Here is a 22,204-nt window from a genome sequence, read left to right on the forward strand (position 1 = left end):
CAATAAATTAATATAATTCATATCTCTACATCAACGATTGATAACTTTGTCTTGTTCTGCTTTTTATCCAAAAACAAACTATTATTTTAGAACAAAGTATTTAGCATATCTCAATTTAAAAATTTATATATTTTCCTAGAAAAGTTTTTATGTAATAAATATGTTAACAAAGTACAACTGAGGTTATAAAAAAATAAATATTTATACATGTGTATGTATTGTTCAGATAAAACAAAGATTGAAGTGAGAAAAACTATCAGTGGCTTTAAAACGAAATAAGTTGATGCTAAATGAAGATGAAAATCCAAAGATATCCAACTGCATAAAATACAAAGTTACTAAAGATAATGTTCTGACAATTTATAGTTTAGCTAAACGTTACAAACTAGCTACTTTTTCTGAGTCATCTTTGATTCACATAGAACGTTTTTTTTCAGTGGTAGTTGAAACTCAAAACTTTGTGAACTTAGACTTTAGTACGGTTGCAAAAATACTTGGCAGTTCTGGACTAAATATTCACTCAGAAGTTGAAATATTTACTGCAGCAATTACTTGGTTGAAACATAACAGTGAAGAACGTCGCAAATATGCAAAACAATTCTTACTAAAAGTGCGACTTACGTTGTTGTCAGAACATGCATTAATATATATTTTTAAAATAGTTTCACCATTCTTTAACAATGAAGAATTTATGAGCGTAATGAATGAAGTTATGAAAAATAAAGATACACATTTTCAAAAACAAAAAAATAGTTATTCTACAAATAGGTATTGTAGTCAAAATAAGTTTAATTTAGTAGTTATTGGTGGTTTTGATAATAAAACCGATAAAAAGGTCAGGGATATACACCAGGTAAATGGAAGTAATCTAAACAATGTGAACCGACTACCTTCAATGGCTTCAGAAAGAGAAAATTTTGAAGCTGTTTGTCTAAAAGGAGAAGTTTATATTTTTAGTGGATTTAATGATAATAATATTTTTATCAATTCTGTCGAAAAATATTCGCTTTATAGTAATAGTTGGACTTTAGTAAATAATATGCCTGATAAACGTGAGTATTATTGTGCTTGTGCATTTATAGATAAAATATTTTTACTTGGAGGTCAATTTTGTGAAATTTTTCAAACAACTAACTCTTGTCTACAGTTTGATACAACAGAAGAATATTTTTCGAACAAAAGTTGGAAAGAAATGGGTAGAATGAAAGTAGCAAGAGAACATGCAGCTTGTGTAGTGTTTCATGGAAATGTTTTAGTTTCAGGTGGAATGGATACTAATAATGATTGTTTTAATTCAGTAGAATCATATGATGTATTTGGTGATAAATGGTCATCAATGCCTAATATGATAAATAGTAAAATTTTTCACAGTTTAGTTACTGTGAAGAATAAACTATTTGTTATTGGTAATAGAAATGATAATTGTGAAGTTTATGACAATCAAAATAAAATATTTGTTAATATAAATTCACGTTGTAGTTTTGGTTCGAATAACGCAATGTCGATTGGAAACAAAATCGTAATATTTCAATATAACAGTTCATCAGTAATTTTTTATGATGTTGATAAAGATGAATGGTCTGTAGAATCATGCGAAGTAACAAAGGATCTTGAAAATTTTGCTTGTACAAAATTACCTTGGTACTAATAGAATCAGTTAGAAAATATTGCACAATGCACAATTGTTTTTAAAGGTTAAACTAAAAATTAAATTTGATATGTTTTTATCGCTTACCTAATAAATTCATTTTAATTTGATTGTTTTGTAGTTATATTTTATAGTTATTTTTCTTAACTAAAAAAGATTTTGCTCAGTTGTTATATTAAAACAAAAGTAAAACTTTTAACCTTTTAATATTTTTTTGATCAATTTAAGCTCCCTATTTAATGTAAGTTTATTATTGTAAATGTGTGTCAATAGGTAATAAAGTAGTTACGATTTTAAAAAAATGTACCAACAAATTTGTGTAATTTTGATAAACATGAATGATCTTAAAGCTTTTCGAGCTACTTGCGTTTTATGTGGGAACGCTACTGTATCAGATTCGGCAGTTTAGGCAAGACCAGATTTTTAGTAGCTTCCAGGAAATCTTGAATTTTACTTGATCTGTGATCAAGTGCAAGGTTGTTTAAAAATATTATTATTTCGTTTATAAATTTAAATTTAGTAAAGGTTAACAAGTATGTATATGCTTTTTAATACAGTACAAATGTAAGACAAAATAAAAATGCTAAAGCAAGCTTAAGAAGTTTCTTAAGGTCCACGATCCTAGTTCTATTGTAACGGATCATTGATGATAAAACTTACTAGTTCAAGACGTGGGGACTTATGCTTCCTGATCTATACCAGGTTTAGAACGCCAGAGAAAAATAGTTGGGAGCCGTTCACTCAACTGCAAGCAGACTAAAGAAAGCGTTCACTCAACTGCAAGCAGACTAGAGGAAAGCGTTCACTCAACTGCAATCAGACTAAAGAAAGCGTTCACTCAATAGTAATCAGACTAGAGGAAGACATTCACTTTAAAGCAAGCAGACAAGAAGAAGGCGTTCACTTAATTGCTAGTAGATCAGAGGAAGGCGTTCCTTCAACTGCAAGCTGAACAGAAAACTGCGTCCACTCAACTGCAAGCAGCTAAGAGGAAATCGTTCATTTAACTGCAAGCAGACCAGAGAAAGGCGTTTACTCAACAGCAAGCAGAGCAGAGGAACTTTTTTTTACCTTAAACTTTATTTCATATTTAAATTATACAAAAAACATGTACTCTTGAAAACCTGGAAGTTCAAATAACCTTGAAATTTATTTTTTAATACCTTCGGCAACCTTGAAATTTGCAAAAACTTTTTTTAATACTTTTAAATCTCAGGATGACTTAGGACAGTTCAAGGTCACTTAGAGAATAGTTTTTTTTTTGACTTAAAACAAAAACCTGATAAAACAAAAATTCAGGCAAGTTTTATAAAATTTAGGGTTATTTTAGTCTTAACTAGACAATTCAATATATATACTTTAAATTTTTGGCTTTTTTAATTTAATATTTTTTTTTAATACTGAAGTTTTAAAAAAGGTTCGGTTTATTACCAAACAGGTTTTCCACACACTCAGTATAAATAAGACTAGACTAGTTGAATAATTTATAAATTCATAAGCTTGTTTTTTATGTAAAACACAGGATAGTTTTGATAATTATCCTAAATATCCTAAACAGTTTTTTACTGACTCTTTTTTGAATTGTTATGTATAAAGTCCTGTTATACTGTACTAGAAAGCGAAATGCATCACAAAAGTTGTAGCTTATACATTTATTGAAATACATGTATAAAATATAAAAAAAGTTATAAAATTATTTATTTTACAATTTTTTTTTCCTTACAAGTACTTCAATTGTAAAATTAATTATATCTTAAACCTTATCATTAATTAAGTTTTAAACTTGACATTGTTTAAAATACAAAAACTCAACTCATAACATTTAGGAATCGGAATGAGAAGTATCATACAAGCGCAGCATCGGATAAACAAACCAGGGCAGTAGACACATAATACAAGTTAAAAAATGACCAAAAAATTACAGCTTTTAATGAACCAAACTTTCTAATTGATTTTTTTTTGGCTTTTTTGTTTATATGAAATCAGAATCAACAAAAAAAAGTAAATGAAAATTAAATGCCTAGTAGTCGATCACCACAAATAACCAAGTTTAAAAACAATAAACAGCGTTATGCTATAGAAAACTGATACAAAGTACCTATGTTTCGTTCAGCGTTAATCATTTTCTAATCATAGTAACTGATACAAATGTTACAAAAAAAACATTATTAATTCATTACTATCATTTTAATAATTTTATATATCGTTCAAAAAAGGAGAACATTATAAAAACTTTTTAAGATTTCCTTAAAAAAAAAGAAAATAGTTTAAACTTTTAAACCTTACTATTTTTCAGTTTAATAAAAACAGAGGTAGACTTTATCTTTTAAGCTGAATATTAGTTATTATTCAAGTTGAATACTAACTGCAAAGTACTACTTTAAGTTTACATGTGTTTGTAGTGATAATTTACAAAGTTTTCGAAATAAAAAAAGATACTTTGAGTTGCTAAAGCTTAGATCACTACTGCCAGAATTTGTTTCTTGTAATAATTTTTTTAAGTCATCTTCTGGAGAAGTGTTCATTTTTGACTAAATTAGATTTGCTTGAAAGTGCTATGTTTCAAAATTTAAGCCTTTAGTTGTCCGTAATATTGGCTTTATAGATGCTCTTCGAAAGTTTTTATTTAACTAAAATGTTCAGGAAATTGAAAAATATATACAAAAAGCATTACAGCAAAATTTTAAATTTTTCATAGTCATAGCAACCATATAACTTTTTAAATTTTCGACAACTTCTTCACAATTAAAATTAGCTACATTAAAATACATTTTAACTTAGAGCTCTTTTACAACTAATAATTTTAATTCAATTGAACAATGTTTATTTTGAAAACTCATCTGAAGAAATAAATTAACATAAAAATTAAACTAGTTTTTTAAATAAAAATAATTTTATTTTTATTATTTAAATACTATTTCCATGACTGTAACATATCTTTTTTTTATTTTTATCTTGTAACATATCTTTAAACACTGTCGAGGTCTCCGACCGAAACTTAGGTTGCATAATAAGGTCTTAAAAGATTAAACATGTTATTTCTCCTTTTGTAGTTGAAATTTTTCTTGTTTTTTCTAAAAATCAAAAGATGAAGTCTAGATTACTATTTTGAATAATAATGTTTATTTACTAATTTTTAGCTTTTAATGTTTGTTCTTGTTTTGCATAAATCTTTAATTGGACTACTGTTAAACTTTAAACTTATTCATTTATTACAGTAAAAACGGAACTAGGCATTTTTAGTAAAAGTTGTGTCAATTATAAGTAATTAAGTAAGAGATTTATTTTTTAATTTAAAAACATACTTGTTTAAACAAGATTTTTTATCTATAATCCAGTGGAGTTTTGGTGTATAACCTTTTTAGATTAAATTTTTCCTTTGGCCTCGAATTACTAATTACTTTTAAAATACATACTTCTTTGTATTATCTAACGCTATAGACTTATACTTTTTAGCCGTTGGTCAATGGTTTTATTTAGTAAGTACATTACTGCCACCTTTTGATATTTATCCTATGAAAAATTATTTAAAACAAGATTTACTAAAACTTATGAAACTAAAAACTTTGTGCTAGAAAAATATTTTATGTCTAAATCAAGAATTCTTTGAAACTTTAAGTTTATAGTTAGTTACTCACCTGGAATTTTATTTTATTAGGGACACTAACTTAAGGTAATTATTTAAAAAACAAACAGTTTTAGCTAAATACTCTACTGGAAATTTATTGAATTTCACACACTTTTATTTGTTTGTGAAAACACTATGAAATAAACCACGATAAATATACTTACAAGTAACTAGTTTAAAATTTTAAAACTTGTTCGTCACACAAATTATCATTCAACCATACATGTGAAATTTCTAAGCTTTGCTCATTTTTCTCAGATTTCATACGAATTGTTTTCAACACATTCAACACGAAATCTTCAAAGGGTGTAACTGCTATAAACTTGTTCAAATTGTCAATTTTTTTATCATTATCAAACAAATGCCACCCGGTCACCATATAGTATAGAGTGAGCACAGTGGCCCAAATATCAGCGAAATAGAAACATTTCTTCCTTATTACCCCTGGTGATCTGTAACCATAAGTTCCAATTGGTATTTTCCATAGTTTTTTCACCTATGTTTTTATTGAAATGTTAAAACCACTTTTTTAATTTTAAACTAATTTATTTAAAGAATAAAAACGTCGATAAATAATTAGTCTTAATTTAACATAACTGTGCTGTAAAACATTGATTTACACTATTAAATGAATTACTATTATTTATAAAATTATTGACATTAATATAAAAGCACTTTGGTACAGACTAACTTTTAGCAAAATAAAGTTTTTTTTTTTAATTGATCAAAAAATACAACGTTCAAGAACTTACCTTATGAATTTTACAGTTAGAAAGTCCGAAATCTATTATTTTAATACTCGGTTTTCCATTATTGAATCCAATTAGCATGTTGTTTGGTTTAATGTCAAAGTGATATATTCCGTTTTTGTTTAGAACATTAACAGTCTCAATTATCTAAAAAGTGTTATGCTTAGAAGTTGATCAAATAAACTATAAACTAAGTAAATTCAAACTATACGTTTTGTTAATTTAGAAAATCTTTGCATTAAATATTTTGTAAAAGTAATCTAGAATTTGAAATACCTCCAAAAACAATTTCTTTGCACAGCTTTCTTCGATAAGACTTTTGTAGTCTACAAAGTCCCCAAGACTTTCATAATTTTCTAAATATTCCAGAACGAGCACATAATACTTATCAAAAACGTACCAATCTTCAAGCTTGATTACAACTGTTAAAAGTATTAAAAGGTTAAACTTCCGATAAACCACTGCCCTATTTTGGTATATAAACGCTTTTTGAAAAAGACAAAACATAAAAATTATGCAAGTTTAAACAAAACTAGTTATATTTACAAAACTAGTTATACTTACTATTAGTTATTAAATATTATATTTCTAGTTTACTATAACTAAATAAATAAGTACTAAAATTCTTACAAAAGAAAAAACAGTTTTTGTCAGAAAAAAACTCAAAGATAAACTAAAACTATTTTCTTTAAGATTACATAAAACTTATGTTAGTAAATAACATAAAATCTTTGACTTAAAACAATAAAACTAACTATTTTCATATTTTGTACCTTCCACGGCTTTTAAAGCTTTTTTATGGGCTTTTATTTCATTTGGCAGTTTATTTTTGGATGTGTAAAATTTGTTGTATTTGATTGCAACTACTTTATTAGTTTTGATGTTTATACCTGTAAAAAAAAACTTTTTTAAATGAATCAGTTTGAAGTTTTACAATTTAAGTTTGACAAGTAACATGTTTAAACTGTACTAAAATACTTTTCATAGTTTTGTTTTACTTACATTCAATAAAAATCAATTTATAAAGAGTTACCTTTGCAGACAACTCCATTTCCTCCTGAAGCAATATAATTTGTTATTTTGTATTTTTCAAAGAAACTTTCGCCAGTACTCGACTTTTTAAACCGCGTATCGCAAATGACAACCTTGCATCCATTAATCAAATTATAGCAGTGACGTTTCACAATTCTTTTCTGCTTTATTTCCGGTTCACTGGAGACTGAAGTTACGTGATTTCGTTTCATGCCCATTTTGTTGTTTAGTTCGTATAAAAATGCTAAAATAAAGTTTATTAAATATCTTTGAAGAATTGAGTAGAATTGAAGGATTATTAAATATAGAAAAATGTTTTTTTTTTTTTTTAAATTATATTAAAATAAAGGAATTCTATCAAAATTCCTTACAAAACATAAATTTAATTAATCTGTCTAATAATTATTTTTTCATGAAATTTGTACATCTGAGATAAGTTTTAATACAAACGTAAATACTTTTATTCGAACAATCTAAAGTTTAATAAATCGGTGTTAAGCTAAGTTCAATTGGTAAAACAAAGTTATATTACTAAGTCTGGTCTTCAGGTACACATGAATATATAAACATCTAAAAAATTATATACATATAGATAGACTTATAACTGGTAGTAGTTACTAGTAAGCAACGTAAGGCCCACCAAACAATAAATTTGGCATGATAATTTTGTTTAGTTTCGTAAGAATCTGTACAAAACAGCTAATTTTTTTTTATGGCAGCAACTTATAAAGCGTAATATATAGTTGTTTTTTACACAATATTGGTGTTTAAATGTTTAATTAAATATTTTTTGCATAAAAATGTTTTAAATAATATAAGTCTTTTTCCACAATAACATAAACTGCAATATTTATAATTTTACATATATGTCCCGCAAAAGACTTTTCTAGTAATACTTAATTCTCCTTAAGTTTCTAAACTTTAAATGAAAAAAAAACAGCAAATATGGTTAATAAAAAACAAGCAGTACAGTTATTATCAAAAAGTTTTATAGAACTACTAGTTCGAAAATTTTTTAGAAAAATCTGGATTTTAAGCATAATACTGTTTAGAAAAAATATCTAACAGTTAAAATAAATAAACAGTTGTTAAGTAATCAATAGTTGTTAATAATAACAGTTTGGTTAAATTTTATAGCGTGGTATACAAATGAAACAAAAACATCTGTTAGAAATAAGTATTTCGCTTACAAAATGTTATTTTAAGTGTATTGACTAAACACTAATAGGTGCTAAAACAATGTGCTTAATAACATTATTGACAAAGTTGTAAACTAAAAATATAAAATTTTATGAACATTTTATATGCTAAAAAAATCCTTTTTGTAGTAAATGAATTTCAAGTTTTTTTGCTATTATTCTTTCTACATTCACTCATCTTAAATGAACAAAAATAATGAGACTAGTTTTTAAGCTGTAAGGTGAACCATTTGTTTGTTTGTTAAGCTTCAGTTTTTTCACATAATTAACAACTTAATGTTAAAAATGTGTTACTCGCAACCTAAACCTTTAAGAAAGTTGTTAAAATAACTTGAAAACCAAATTCAATTTTAGCAAAATAAATAAAAAAGGTTAAACAGCCTGACTTTGCCTAATACTTTTTAAAATTTAAGGTAGAATGAGTCAACTAGGAATATTAAAATTATTTAAATGACATGATATTTTGTATCAAAAACTAAAAAATAACTATAGACGTATTAAGTCTAATTTACACAGATACTATTACTGAGTTCTAAATAACTTTTAAAAGCTTCACAAAAAGTTTTCACATTTTATTTGAAGGTCTAAAAAATCCTGTATTTGAAGATTAATTATTTACTAAGTCTTAGTAAAAAACAAAAACAACTTTTGTTTCATAAATTTTTGGTATGACAAAAAAACTTTACTAAAGTATTTATAAATAAAAAATAATAATCAGTATATTAAATTACAATATTTTCCTTATAAGTTAGTCATTAAACTTGATTTGATTTTTTTTTTCGTCTTTTTGCTAGATAGATTATTAGGTAGACATGTACACTTTTAAAACACATTCAAGCTAAAAACTAACAAACTTATTAAATTAAAAATCGTACATTTTTTTCGTAATTATCAGTACATGTTTGTGTTGAATTGTTTGTTTTTTGACCTATAACCACCAAAAAACTTCAGGAACTTATGAAGCAGTTTTTTTTTTAATCAAAGTTGTTTCAAACCAGATCCAAACAAAATGTATGTAAATTCTAACTAGCACAATTTTTTTGGTTTTAAAAAGTTAAAAGTGATAATCTATAACAGAATGTACACACATTTTAGAATCTTCAAACCCTTAAATTAATTCAATAACATTTTATCTATAGCTCAGCTCAGGGTTTATACCACTACGCATTAATCCATGTACGGCTTTCAAAAAATTAGAATATCTAAAAAAAAAAGTTATAAGAAATTAGGCTGCTTTTTTAATATTTTAAATCTTTTTTGATAACAATTCTTTTAAGCAAACATGGAACTTAAAGTAAATTAGTACAGTTTATTTTTTTTTTTTAAGTAATAATGTTTGCTACTTCAAAAAACTTAATTACTTGAATTCACCACAATTGTTTTTTAAACTGTCATACTTATGTTAAAAAATTGTGGTGCATTTAAGTAAATAAGTTTTTTGAAGTGGCAAACATTATTAATTTCTTTTTTTTTAATTAAAAATACTTTTTTATGTTTTTATTTTTTCTTTTATAATAAAAAATTAATTAATAAGCCAGATTAGAAGTGTAACTTCATAGCTTTTTAAAAATAAATTTTACTTTTTTTACTTTAACTTACGTTACGTTTAAGTACATTGCAAGGTTAAAAAAAATCATATTTTAAGATGTTTATAAGTCATCAACTCGTTTCTTTGTATAAATTAATATTTCAATAGTCAACTTATATCCTATGCTATTGAAACTAATCTTCCAGACACACTTTTAAAACTATTTCCTACTCAGGTCGGAGTAACACTTAATAACTTAGTGTTTATGTTTAGCTTGAAGATTTTAAGTAAAATGTGAAGTAGGTTTATGCATTTTGAAACTATTTAACTTTGTAAGAAATTTGTAAAATTCTCAAATCAAAATAAGTTTTATGATTTCTTTTCTTATTTTTGACTTTCAAATAATACTAATCAGATAATTTTTAAAGAATCAGGATACAAAAAGCTACTGGAACTAGTCTGGGTAAATAATTAAGAAAATTGCAACCTTTATTCTAATTATTTTTTTAGGTTATATACCAAGTAAATAACAACATTTTTAATATTGGTGTTTTTATTAAGTCTAGGGCTTGAATACTAATAACTAATAGGAGGCAAAAAGGGATTGATATAAAATTTTCAGTGATAAGAGGAGTGTAACTGGTAAAAAGGCAACAATTAACTTCCACTAGATCATTGACCTTCATGCACTAAATATTCAAGGGATTGTTGTGAACTGCAGAAGAATTTTTGGGTATATTTACAGAAAACTTACTTACACTAGATATTTAGAAGGTTTTATATTAAAGAGGAAAAAAATGCCATTTTTTATCTTAGGGTGCACATATATTATTTTCAAGTTTAGCTTGTGTGGAAAGATTTATGTAATTTTTAAGAGCATTGCAGTGAATATTATAGGATTTATAATAAAAAACCAAATAGTTATTTCAGGTTTTCTTATAATAAGGGAGTGATTTTTTTAAACTTTTTAAAAGTGGGTGATCATTAAAGTGAATGTTGAAAATCCTGTTTTAAAATTTAAAAAATTTAATAGTTTATAACAACTTCCTTCAAATAACTAGAATCCTTTGATGTTTTTTATGAAGTTTTATACACACACAAAGGATTTCAAAAGGTTTTTTAACAAGGTTTTCAAATTTTTTGTAGGTTTTTAAAATTACACATTTAAGGGTTTATTTTTAGTCTAAAATTAAGTTAAAGATGAAAAAAATGTGTTAAATAGTATAAAGAAATTGATAAGACATATTTAAAGCTTCTCTTTTCAAGTCAGCCTAAATTATCAAACTCCATGTTATTCCAGGTTTTCCAGAATTAAAGGTGTTTTTAAAACCCTGCATACACTGTTATTAAATTTGATATTTCTAAATTTCATGTAGGCTTTTTTTCAAGTTAAGTTTATAATAAATTTTGTATAAAAAAATAATTTAGTTTTAAAACCATAATTTTTAATTAGTTTGGTCTTTCCTTTTAAACCTATATTTGTATTTGTAGTTACAATTAAAGTTTGTATAATTTAATGACTTGAAAATATTTTTATATTTTGAAAACTATTTTTTATTTAAAATTTTATATATAATTAAACTATTTAAATACCAGTTATATTCAATAAAATAGTCTCTTAAAAATATAATATCCATACTTGGTACTAACTAAGGCCCTTTGTAAAAACAGAACATTAAATTATTGAATTGTATAAATATGAACAATTTAGTAATTAATAAACTTTAAGCTGAACTAAATCTAATTTTGGGTAAATAGTATTTGAATAACTATTATTGTTTTGATATTCTCTGTTTTATCATATATTTTGTTTTTATTTAAATATTCTCTAAACAACTGCTTGGTAGTTAAAAGATTATGACAAGTTGGGCACTATAAAGATGGATCAGTATAATATAAGTGCATAACTTTGCCAATTAGAATGCATTGTAAATTTATCATATCTAAGTTGGAAAAGTCAGGACATATTATCAGTTTTTTCAAATTTTACTTTAAACCTAAGAACTAGTGTTAGCAATAATACGGAAATATTAATGGTTAAAACAAAACATTGATATATTATATAATTTACTTTATCATTTTCACGGGATTTTTTAATTTTTTCACTTTTTAGATTAATAAAACTTAACCTAATAATTATTCTATTTTGCTAACTTCAGCAAAACGAATGTAATAAAACTTATTCCCAAGATTAGCTAATTTATTTGACATAAAATGATGCTAAATAGTAAAATAACCTAGTACAAGTTTATGTTTGATAGGAATTTTAAATCAAACTAGATCAACACTTTTGTCTATGTTTACCAATAGATGATTCTTTCACCAGTGCATTTATTTAATAAACATATTTTTTTGTCAAATGTTATGAGTGTATGGTGCAACTTTATGCAAATTTTTATTTAGATTATCCAAGAAAAAAGTTTCTTTTTTAATTATACAACTTTTTGGGTTTTCACTATATTTAATACTTTTATCAGGGTTAAACTTTATAAGCTTACATGATTTATTACAGTAACATTTTTCTTATGTATACACTTCGAAAAAACTCCAAAAGTGGGTATTCAATAAGAAATGTGTACCTATTAAGTACCAGCCTATTAGTAAAATTCAATTTTTAGAAATAGTTATTATGCTCAAATTCTTTTTTAAAACAAATAAGTTTAAGTCATATAGTTATATAGCATACTGAGAAACTTTTTTTTTAATTTCACGAAAAATTTTACTGATTGATGAATATCAAACCAAGTAATACTGTTTCCTAATACAGTGCTTCTGAAATGGGGCTCCGCGACGCCTCTCAGGGATTCCGCGAAGCCTTTCGAAATTTAAAAAAGAACATTAATTTAATTAAACATTTTATGTAAGATTAAAATTAGGGGTTCTGCGGAATAGTTGAACTCTGGAAAAGGGTTCCGCCACTAGAAAAATGTCCGAAGCACTGTCCTAATATGTTTTGAAAACAAACAAGAAGTTGTATTTCTTTTACGCAGGGTTACGTAAACTTTAAAAATATAGAGTTCTGAATACTGAATAAACATTTGTTTGCTTTAAAAACAGTCAGGCTTGACTTATTGTGTAGCGATTTGCTCTAAAAGTTTAGTATCTATAGAACTATTTTAAATAAAGAAATTTTGGACATTTAAAAATTAATGTTTATAAAGTGCCTGAATTTAAATAACTTGTTTTTTTTTGGTGTTATTAATCTTAATATTGATCTAAAAAGACTTAATGTTAGAAACAAAACACATATAAGTTTTATTTTTAACTGTTTTTTTCTTCTTAACCTTTGTGCTTACATATAATAGTAGAACTATAGGCTGATAGTACTTATTAATGCTTAAAGGTCCTAGAAATACAAATGTTTAATATTTGATTGGATTCAGAAATCTGAGCTAAACATAATAATTATCAAAAAGTGATAGTGTTCTTACGGTTTGAAGTAATTAAAAAAATTACAAATTTAAAAACAAATTGAGAGTAAATTTTTAATGACTGTTTTACAGTTTATTCTATGTAATTATTTATAAGAACAAAAAATTGTTAATTTGAAAAGTAAATAAAAGATTTAGAATTAAGTTCATTCATTTAGAATAGAAATACTTATTCATATTACATATTAATTTTTTTTGTACAACTGTATGGTATTGAAATTTACTTTTATTACAAAACTTTTCATCATTATAAAAACTGTCTGATGAACATTTTTAGTAAATCATCAATAAAACTGTCGAAGTTTCTACTGTATCAGCAAAGATATTTAGCGTTATATTAAAACTAAAAGGTCATATCGAAAATAAAAAACTAACTTAAAACTACCAACTGGCTAAATTAGGCTTTTTGATTTAACACAAAATGTGTATAGTAATTTAAAAAAAAATGTAATTGAGATCGGTATTGATTGTTTATTTAAAAGGTTTTAAAAAATACTTTTGATACAATATATAAACTAAACTTTAAATTAACAAAATCACAACTTGAACATCTAACAACAGGTTTATTTCTATAAGTTTAATTACAACTATAAGATATATTTTACAAATTTTTCAAGGACTACTTCATCTGTTTAGAGGAGAACCCTAGATCCAATTCGTCTATATGTAGTGGGCCTTCCAAGATTCCCATCCCTACTTGCCATTAACCTCCTCTGAGGGCATGTTGTAGTTCTCCTGGCTGGTGCTTCACCTTCGCCATCCGAATGTGGGATTTCATCACCGACAGAGTTGAGGCGAGTACGTCGGCCTGGTGGCTTCTGAAGACGACCTGAAAATAAAGTTTACGATTGAAGTGTTTGAAAAATGGTATACTATAGCATTTTGATAAAAATAACGCTGAACTTAAATTTTTTTAACATTAACTCTTATGTTGAGTACGCCCAATATAAACAAAAATTTTGTTTTTGATATTAAAACTTGTAATTTTTAAGTTTTACTAAAAAAGTTTACAAATGAGAAATCATAATGAAAAAACAAGCTTTCATTCGAACTATCCTTTGTTCAAAAAAATTAATCACAAACTTAACTAAATCGTAAAAAGCAAATAAGCAATTTTGTATTCTTAAAGAGTAAGGATAAAAATAGTATGATAAAAGTCTAATTTAAGACTTAATTTGAAGTTGAAAAACTTAAAGCACAGGTATAATAAGGCAGTCAAAAATGTGTTAGCCATTGAAAATCATAAATCTAGAGGAAACATTTGAAAACTTTAAGGAACAAATATTAAGTCTATGCGCAATTTTATTGAAAGTATTTAAGAATATTTAACATAGTCGCAAAAAAAAGGTAACTTTTGTACCTAAAGAATCATTAAATTATACATTATAAAAGCAATGAAATCAAATTCTTAGGTATGAAACATGAATTTTTAACTTGTTAAACAAAGTTGTTTGTAACTTGAGTTAATTCTTTAAATTTTATTAGTAGTTCAAAAGTATTAATAAAAAAATGCGATTATAATTAACTTTTTATTCAAAAAAACATCAAGTCTGTATATAACTTTATTGATTTTTAGCATGTTGAAATAAGTCGGTTTTAAAATAAAAATACACCAAGGCTTATTGAGTATACAATTTTCAGCTGTGTTCAAAGTGTGTACTCGAGAAGAAGACTATTGTTTGAATATTCTATGGTATTTAACGAAATATTAAAAATGATACTAACAGATAAAAGAAACCGGTATACTAACAATTCCTACCCACGATCATTTCCAACCCGCACGATTCTCACCCGTGCACAATCCCAATCCAAAAAAAAAAATTTTATTTTCTCAATTTTTTTTACTTTTTTTTTTGTTTTTTACTTTTATATTTCTATTACTCTAATTCTACTATCACTTTTACCGTAATCCTTGGTCGGTAAGTGGCTTTCGGATTTGATCTAGCGAGGATTGTGCGGTTTGGAACTGAGTGGTTTCCTTAGAAATGTACTTTTGAATAGCTTTCATCAAAAATTAATTTCATCAAAATATTTCTGAAAGAGCTCCACTTTTGCAGCTTCGTACATTATAAAAAAATTAACAAAGACAACATTCGAAGTATTTTTCACTAACTGCGCTGTTAAATTTTAAAGTACTTAATAAGTTTAAAATTGAAAAAAATGTTTTTTTAAATATTCACTAACTTTCAAGTTTTTAAAACCTTTGTTCAAAGTTCTTATTATCTACCTGTGTTAGTTTGCTGATCCCCTAACTGGGCTTCCTGTCGGAACTCCTCCAATTCAGCGATGATCTTCCTTACTTCTGCTTCTTGTCTTCTCCCATCCTCTCTGATCCTTCTGAAAAATAACCGCATTCGTTCAAAAGCAGGATTATGAAACTCCGAGTTCCAACTCCTGGCATCATTCTGACCACGAATTTCTACCGGGTTTCCCAACCCATTCGTATTGGTGTCTTGGTCTGACATCTTAGTCTATAAATTTTTTAAGATTTTATACTTTATTTTATAAAATAAAAATTTAAACTTTTGTTAAAAAACTAATAAATGGTTTTGCAAAAACTTGAACTTATAATAAAAAAAAAAGACAATTTTAGTATTTTATTTAAAAACAAAGTGATTTTTTTAATTATAAAATAAATTTGTAGCATTTTATATTCTTTTTCTTTTTTTTATACATTAGTTAATAAAAAAGACAGTGCGCATCGCATGCATAAAAGTTTGTCATTCAAAATCAAAATAAATAAATGTTTTTTGTTTTTAATAACTCACATAACTTTGAAAATAACTTAAAACTATGTTAATCAAATGGCTTTAAAAAATCAAACATAATTTGAATTCAGTATTATCTAAAGAATACCAATTACTTTTTCATTGATGAAGTATTCAAAACATTTTGAGAAACTTGAAAACTCAAAAGTACACTAAATTTTAGCGCGAACTGGAATTATAAATATTTTTTAATCTATATATCTTAAAGATAGTTTTTCAACTTGTTTATTTCATACACTTCACAGTACACATGTATCTCTTATGTTTTTCATAGGCAATAAAGGTGTATATTAAACATAAAAACTCTTTGAAATTTTTTACAGGTTTTTTTCATTACAATTTAAGTATTCACGAATAACAAATTTAAAGTGTGTAAATGTCATTGTAATTATAATCTTTTTTTGCTGCGTATGAATAAAAACTAAAACTATATTACTAGTATATAATAGGGTTGATCACGCCAATTCGATCATCAGACCACAAGTTTTGGTAGACTGAGACCGGTTTCGTACTTATTAGGAATCATCAGTCAGTCAAAACCGAAAAACTTGTAAAAAATTGGCACGATCGAATTGGCGTGATCAACCCTATTATTAAACTTGAGCTTGTCTCACGGTAAACGAAAGTCCAGGCTTCTGCTCTGCTGACTTTCGGCGATGGTTTTTGTTACTAGTATATATTTTTAAAACTATGTCTATTACGGAAAAAAGTCAGTTTTAAATTGAAATTCTTTACCTTTTAAATTATTTATCTTCTTAACGGTTCTCACTTGATTTAAAATAAAGTTAATCACCACTATATTATTTTGTAAAAACTAATTCTTTTTACTATGCTCCGATCAAATAATTACCAAAGTATTTTGAAAGTTATTAAGATAACTATTTTTATACCTCCTACTAATTTACCTTTTATGTTTTACAGTAAGGGAAAATTATGAATGCTAAAACTTATTTGTGTACTTTATACCATAAAAAATAATAAAATAATAATAGTATTTTCAATAACAATAGCCAAAAAAGATACTTTAGTTTAATTTTTGTCAAGTTATGTGAGATTGTTTTTAATACTAAAAACAAAGATTTTATATAACTTTAAATCTACTAATGTCAACTTAAAACTATTTAAGTGGATTTAACAACTTAACCAATTTTTATGCAATAAATAAGAACTATAACATACTACAAGAACTACTTAGTTATTAGTTTATAATATTTTAATTAACATAGCACTTATTTTAATTTAAGACATGTACTACTATCACAAGACAGATTTCTTATAAAAAACAATATTAACTAGTGGAATACTTTCTACATTATTAAGAAGAACAAAATAAACTAATATTAATGAACTCTTTATAAATTGTTATCATACAATGACATCAAGACGTGATGACGTCATGAGGGAGCATCATATACTGAAAACATTCAAATACAGCTAAAGTTGGTATTTGTTTCTTAAAACTATTTTTATTGCTGTTGGAGCTTAAATACATATTTTAATATAAAAGACAAAAACTTTTGTGATTGCTTAAATTAATCCACGTACTAAATGACCTCATCTATTGGTAGATATTTGCATAGAGTTATAGTATTATATGTAATTCTGAATGGGAACAAGTGTTAGTAACTGGTAAATTAAATGATAAAGCATAGTTTATTTGACCTAGACCTACAATTTCTTTAAACTAAGGTTTTCCTAATTGCTTCTTTAAACCAATCATCCTTTTTATTATATTTGCCCTTTAACTGGTAAGTTACCTATTTAATTTTGTTTGGCCTTTATAGTTATCACCCTTTGATAGCCAAAATTGTCCCAAAGAAACAACATCCAACTTTTTCAAAATCCTGTACTAAGTACTTAGCATATGTTCTTTTTTTTACTAGGGCAAATGAACTTTTTATGGTTAAATCAACCTCAGAGTCAAATATTTAATAGCAAGTTTAAGTTAGTAAAATAGGAACGCCAACCAACAAACTCTAAAACTGATTGAAATTTTTAAATTTATCCCCTCCTCTTTCGCCCCCTTTATATTAATTGCACCGACTTACGTAAATAATCCAAAAAGTTTTACTTAACTCTAGATATTGCTTCCTCTCGCTAATTCTAGTTTAAAGTTCAGCTATATAACGGTGCTAATTCTTATTTCTGGGGCCTTAACTCTCTGTGTTAGGGTAGGGAAACGATTCTAGTCAATGGGATAGCTGGAGAAAAACTTAGTCTTTGGTGGGCTAAAGCGCTTCAATTTAGTTCAATCCACCAAAGCTGTTTAGTTGTTCAATTCTTTAAAAATAAATACATTGTGATTTTTTTTTGCAATATCAAGAGAAAGTTTTAACTCTCCTGGAAATGTACCTAAACCTTTGTATTTTGCTCAAACCTAAGAAGATTTAGTATCAGCTCCAAAATTTGGTTGAGCGGGTGAGATCTACGTTCTCACAGGCCGGATCCCGCTTAAACTTTATCACTTTTGCGGGCCGTTAACTTACTCCTCAAGTGGGTCGTTCGTTATACACCTTACTCTAATTAAACAAGTTAAAGCAGCTAAAATAATGTATGTTTTTTAGAAAAGCAAAAACTCTAGATGAAGCTACTAAAAAATTAATTCACTTTAAGTGAACATGTACATTTCCTATTAGTATTTATATTTTGTTAATAAAAATTGTATAAGAACTGTTATTTTTATATTTACTTAAAATCATACTAGTATAATAAATGTTTGGGTAGCTTTCAAAATTGCACGAACGTAGAAAATTCCACGAGGGGACAAAATTGCACCAGTGTACAAAGTTGCACGAAGACACGTTTTCACGAGCATACAATTTTTCACGGGTTAAGTTTCATTATATAATTTTTTATAATTTATTTTAAGTTTTTTTTTACTATCAGTATTACCCTTAACCCTTGCCCTCAGTTGGTAACTTTTTTATCTGTAACCATTATAATTTTTTTTTTGTAGTTTTCTTTTTTTTTTTTTTATTATCTTTTTTTATAATTACTAATTATTTTTACTATCACTGTTACCCCTAACACTTACCCTCGGTCAGTATAACTTTTTTTTATATGGTTTTTTATAAATTTATTTTTTAGTTTTTTTTTCTGTTTTTTTTTTAATTCTCGTGTAAAAATGAGCCTTCGTGCAAAATTATAACTTGTGCAAATTTGTTTTCGTGCAAAGTATCTTCGTACAATTTTGTACCCTCGTACAATTCAGTAACCTCGTAAAATTGTGACCCATTCCCTAAATGTTTATTTTATAACAATAAACTTGAAATTTATAAGTTAATATTCTTGTTACTAATTATCTTTAGTTTTTTTATAATAAAACAAGTTTAGACAGTTACACTACAATTACAATATAATTTCTTTTGATTAAATATCTAAACACAAGATATCTCAATTTTTTCGTTTTAATTTATATTATACACTACTACTCTGTTTTTAAAACTTTTGCAGTTTGGTATTTCTTAACAAATTTTATTAATCTTATAGTTTTTGAGTATAAATTATAAATGAACATCAATTAGTTCAAATTTTTGAACAATATTTTGTTATGAAATTTTTTCCCAGAAAAAATAAAAAATAAAAACTTTATTTGCCCTTTTTCGATAAGTAAACCAATCAACTAAAAAAGTTAACAAAACTATAATATAAGCTTTTAAAACAGATGTTTTACATTTACAAATGACTTACACTGTGTTATTTTTCAGTTTTCATTATGAAACAAAAAAGTTCATTAAAGCATAGTGTAATTCTATATGTACGGTTATTGTTAACTAATAAAGTGTAAAATAAAAAAACCATTAAAGCATATCATTTTTGTTAAAAACCTATTGAATCAAAAACAGTTATGAAAAATAACAATTATTCTTACTATTTATTTAAGTCTTATGTAAAAATAAAAAATTAAGTTTCTGAAAATTATATTTATATATATGCTTTAGAAAATTTACATCTTAAAATATTAAGTTCTTTTACAACTTCATTAGCAAATATAACCTTGTCATGGGGGCTAATAAAATTAAAACTATCTAAAATATTGTATTACTTCATATTTAATTGTGCAGACATGTAAAACTTGTACTACTATGCATGGAACAAATTAACAAAGTGTGAGGTACAAAATATAAATACCATTGTAGTTGAACAAAATTAATGCAATAAAACTTTTAAACTGAATAACAATACTATAGACAAATATGAGATTTCTCTTTTTAGTTTAAAGTGTTCGTAAAATTTATGTCACATTTTTATGAAATAGACTACCATAACTTTTTTTTTTTGCTAAAAGACAAGAAAATAAAATAGAATAACTAGATGTTTACGCTTTTTTCAGGTTTAGATTTTAATAGCATAAAATGTGTAGAATGCTAAATATTGATATTTACATCTAAGTTGTAAAAAAATTAAGTAATGTTTCTGTTATCTACACCTTTTTTGATCAATGTTTACTAGTTTTAGTCTAAACTGAAATTATGGTTAAGTAAACAAAACATAGATACAAAGTGGTATAATAAAGAAAAATGTTAATATAAATTTAAAAATGACCACTTTTTACAAAAACATATGTTAAAAAAAAATCAAAATAATACATACAGATATTTTAAAAACATTTTATCCATCTAAAAAAGTAGATGTTAAATAAAATATTTTTGATATTTAACATAAAATGTTCAATCAGTTTTTAAAATTAAAATATGGTAGTTAATACGCTTAATAAAAAACTGTTTCATTTTAATATGTAACATATATTTTATTATAAATCTTTAGAATTAAAGTTTTAAAACTAGGCTGATAAGTAAAATAAACATAATTAGATACAATAAAATTTAGATACAGATTATCATAAGCAGTTCAAAAGTATAAGCTTCTTAGAATGGTGTCTTTGTTAAAATTGAAATATTAACTTAAACAAACCTAATAAACAGAAGATTCTACCTATGAGTCCTTCCGTTCTTTTCGGCGTTTGTATTTTGAGAAGTTTTAAATAAATTCTATTAAAACAGAAAGACATTTAGTTAAAATCAAAAAAATATTGTAAACAAAACGTTTTCTAATACTATAAAACAACCCTTCAAAATAACATTTCAAGGTAATTTAAAAGCATGTTGCACCCAGGTTATAAAACATACTTATAGTCTGTCCTTTAATATGTAGTTTTAAGTATTGAAAAAGTTTTAGATAAAAAAAAAACTGAAACCTTGTATTGCTTGGAATCCCAAAGAATATATAAAGGGTATAAATGTATAAAGTTTTAAGCAAGTAAAAATACTGAGCTTTAATCTATGCTCTGAAAAGACACTACACTAAAAAAAAAATATATTTTTTAGAATTTTTAATTGTACATTAATTAATATGCGTTAAAACTTTAAAAGTCTGTAAAAATAAAAATAAACTTTAAAACTTACATCTTTGTCAAGAAATAGTAGCGATAATGAATAAGGTAAGAAACTATTTTAAGCATTTAATACACATACAAATCTGTATATAACATAAAAAATCCATGCACGAAAAAAAACAGTTTAGATAAAAGAGTTTATGTTTAGATTTTCTATAGAAATATAACACTTATAAATTTATAAATTTTTTAGATTTTAACATTAATTTTGTTTAAAAAACGCATAATATATGTTCTATTGCTAATGAAAATGAAAGATAAAACAATCAACAGCTTTTCAGAAGTATGTAAAACAGGCTAATCACAAGCATAAACATAATTTTTTCTCAACTGCAAATCCTACCAATACTTAACAACTACTTATGTATCAAAGACATATCTACTTTATAGTTTGAATAGTATTTGATAATATCATTATTAAAATAAATAGTTTAAAAAAATCACTTAATTTATATTAAAATTTTGTTACAGAAATAAAACAGTTTTAAGTTTATATTTGTATTAAGATATAAATTTCACTATCCGCTATTTTTTAAGTTCGAAAGTGAGAGAATGTATAAAAATATAGTTTTATCTATATAACTGTCAATTGATTTGTTAATATAACAATTGCAATTTCTTTTTTTGTTATTATATCCTGTAGGTTAAATTATAGCTACAATTTTTTTTTCCAACAAATTTCTAAAACTTTTTTTTTGCTTTTATGTAACTAAAAACCATGATACTTATTTTCGGTGCTAAAAAAAATTCCATTGATAAAGTTTGATTAAAAATTTTTACTATAATCGATAACTTTATACACAATCAATTAACTCTTAAATGTATG

The 22,204-nt window shown here is 25.3% G+C and overlaps 1 protein-coding gene across 1 annotated transcript; it reads right to left on the bottom strand.

Moving 5' to 3' along the window:
- Positions 1–2,548: 2,548 nt before the first annotated feature.
- Positions 2,549–7,275, bottom strand: LOC145840271 (serine/threonine-protein kinase pim-1-like). The gene is made up of 5 exons (XM_082947470.1): positions 7,059–7,275; positions 6,302–6,447; positions 6,029–6,172; positions 5,560–5,772; positions 2,549–2,632 (listed from the first exon to the last, which is right to left on the bottom strand). The coding sequence occupies exons 1-5, from the start codon at positions 7,273–7,275 to the stop codon at positions 2,549–2,551; spliced, it is 804 nt and encodes a 267-aa protein (XP_082803596.1).
- Between the last annotated feature and the right edge of the window lie 14,929 nt (positions 7,276–22,204).

Source organism: Thalia democratica, chromosome 1 (genome assembly GCF_965202585.1).
Source record: "Thalia democratica chromosome 1, ktThaDemo2.hap1.1, whole genome shotgun sequence".
NCBI classification, from domain to species: domain Eukaryota; kingdom Metazoa; phylum Chordata; class Thaliacea; order Salpida; family Salpidae; genus Thalia; species Thalia democratica.

Excerpts from the sequence above, each read along its gene's own strand:
- LOC145840271 (XM_082947470.1), bottom strand. The coding sequence starts at position 7,275 with ATGGGCATGAAACGAAATCACGTAACTTCAGTCTCCAGTGAACCGGAA. Across the intron at positions 5,773-6,028 it reads CTAACTGTAAAATTCATAAG|GTGAAAAAACTATGGAAAAT; the intron begins GTAAGTTCTTGA and ends ATAAAAACATAG. Across the intron at positions 2,633-5,559 it reads TTGAAGATTTCGTGTTGAAT|CTGCTTGCAGTTGAGTGGAC; the intron begins GTGTTGAAAACA and ends ATTTCCTCTTAG.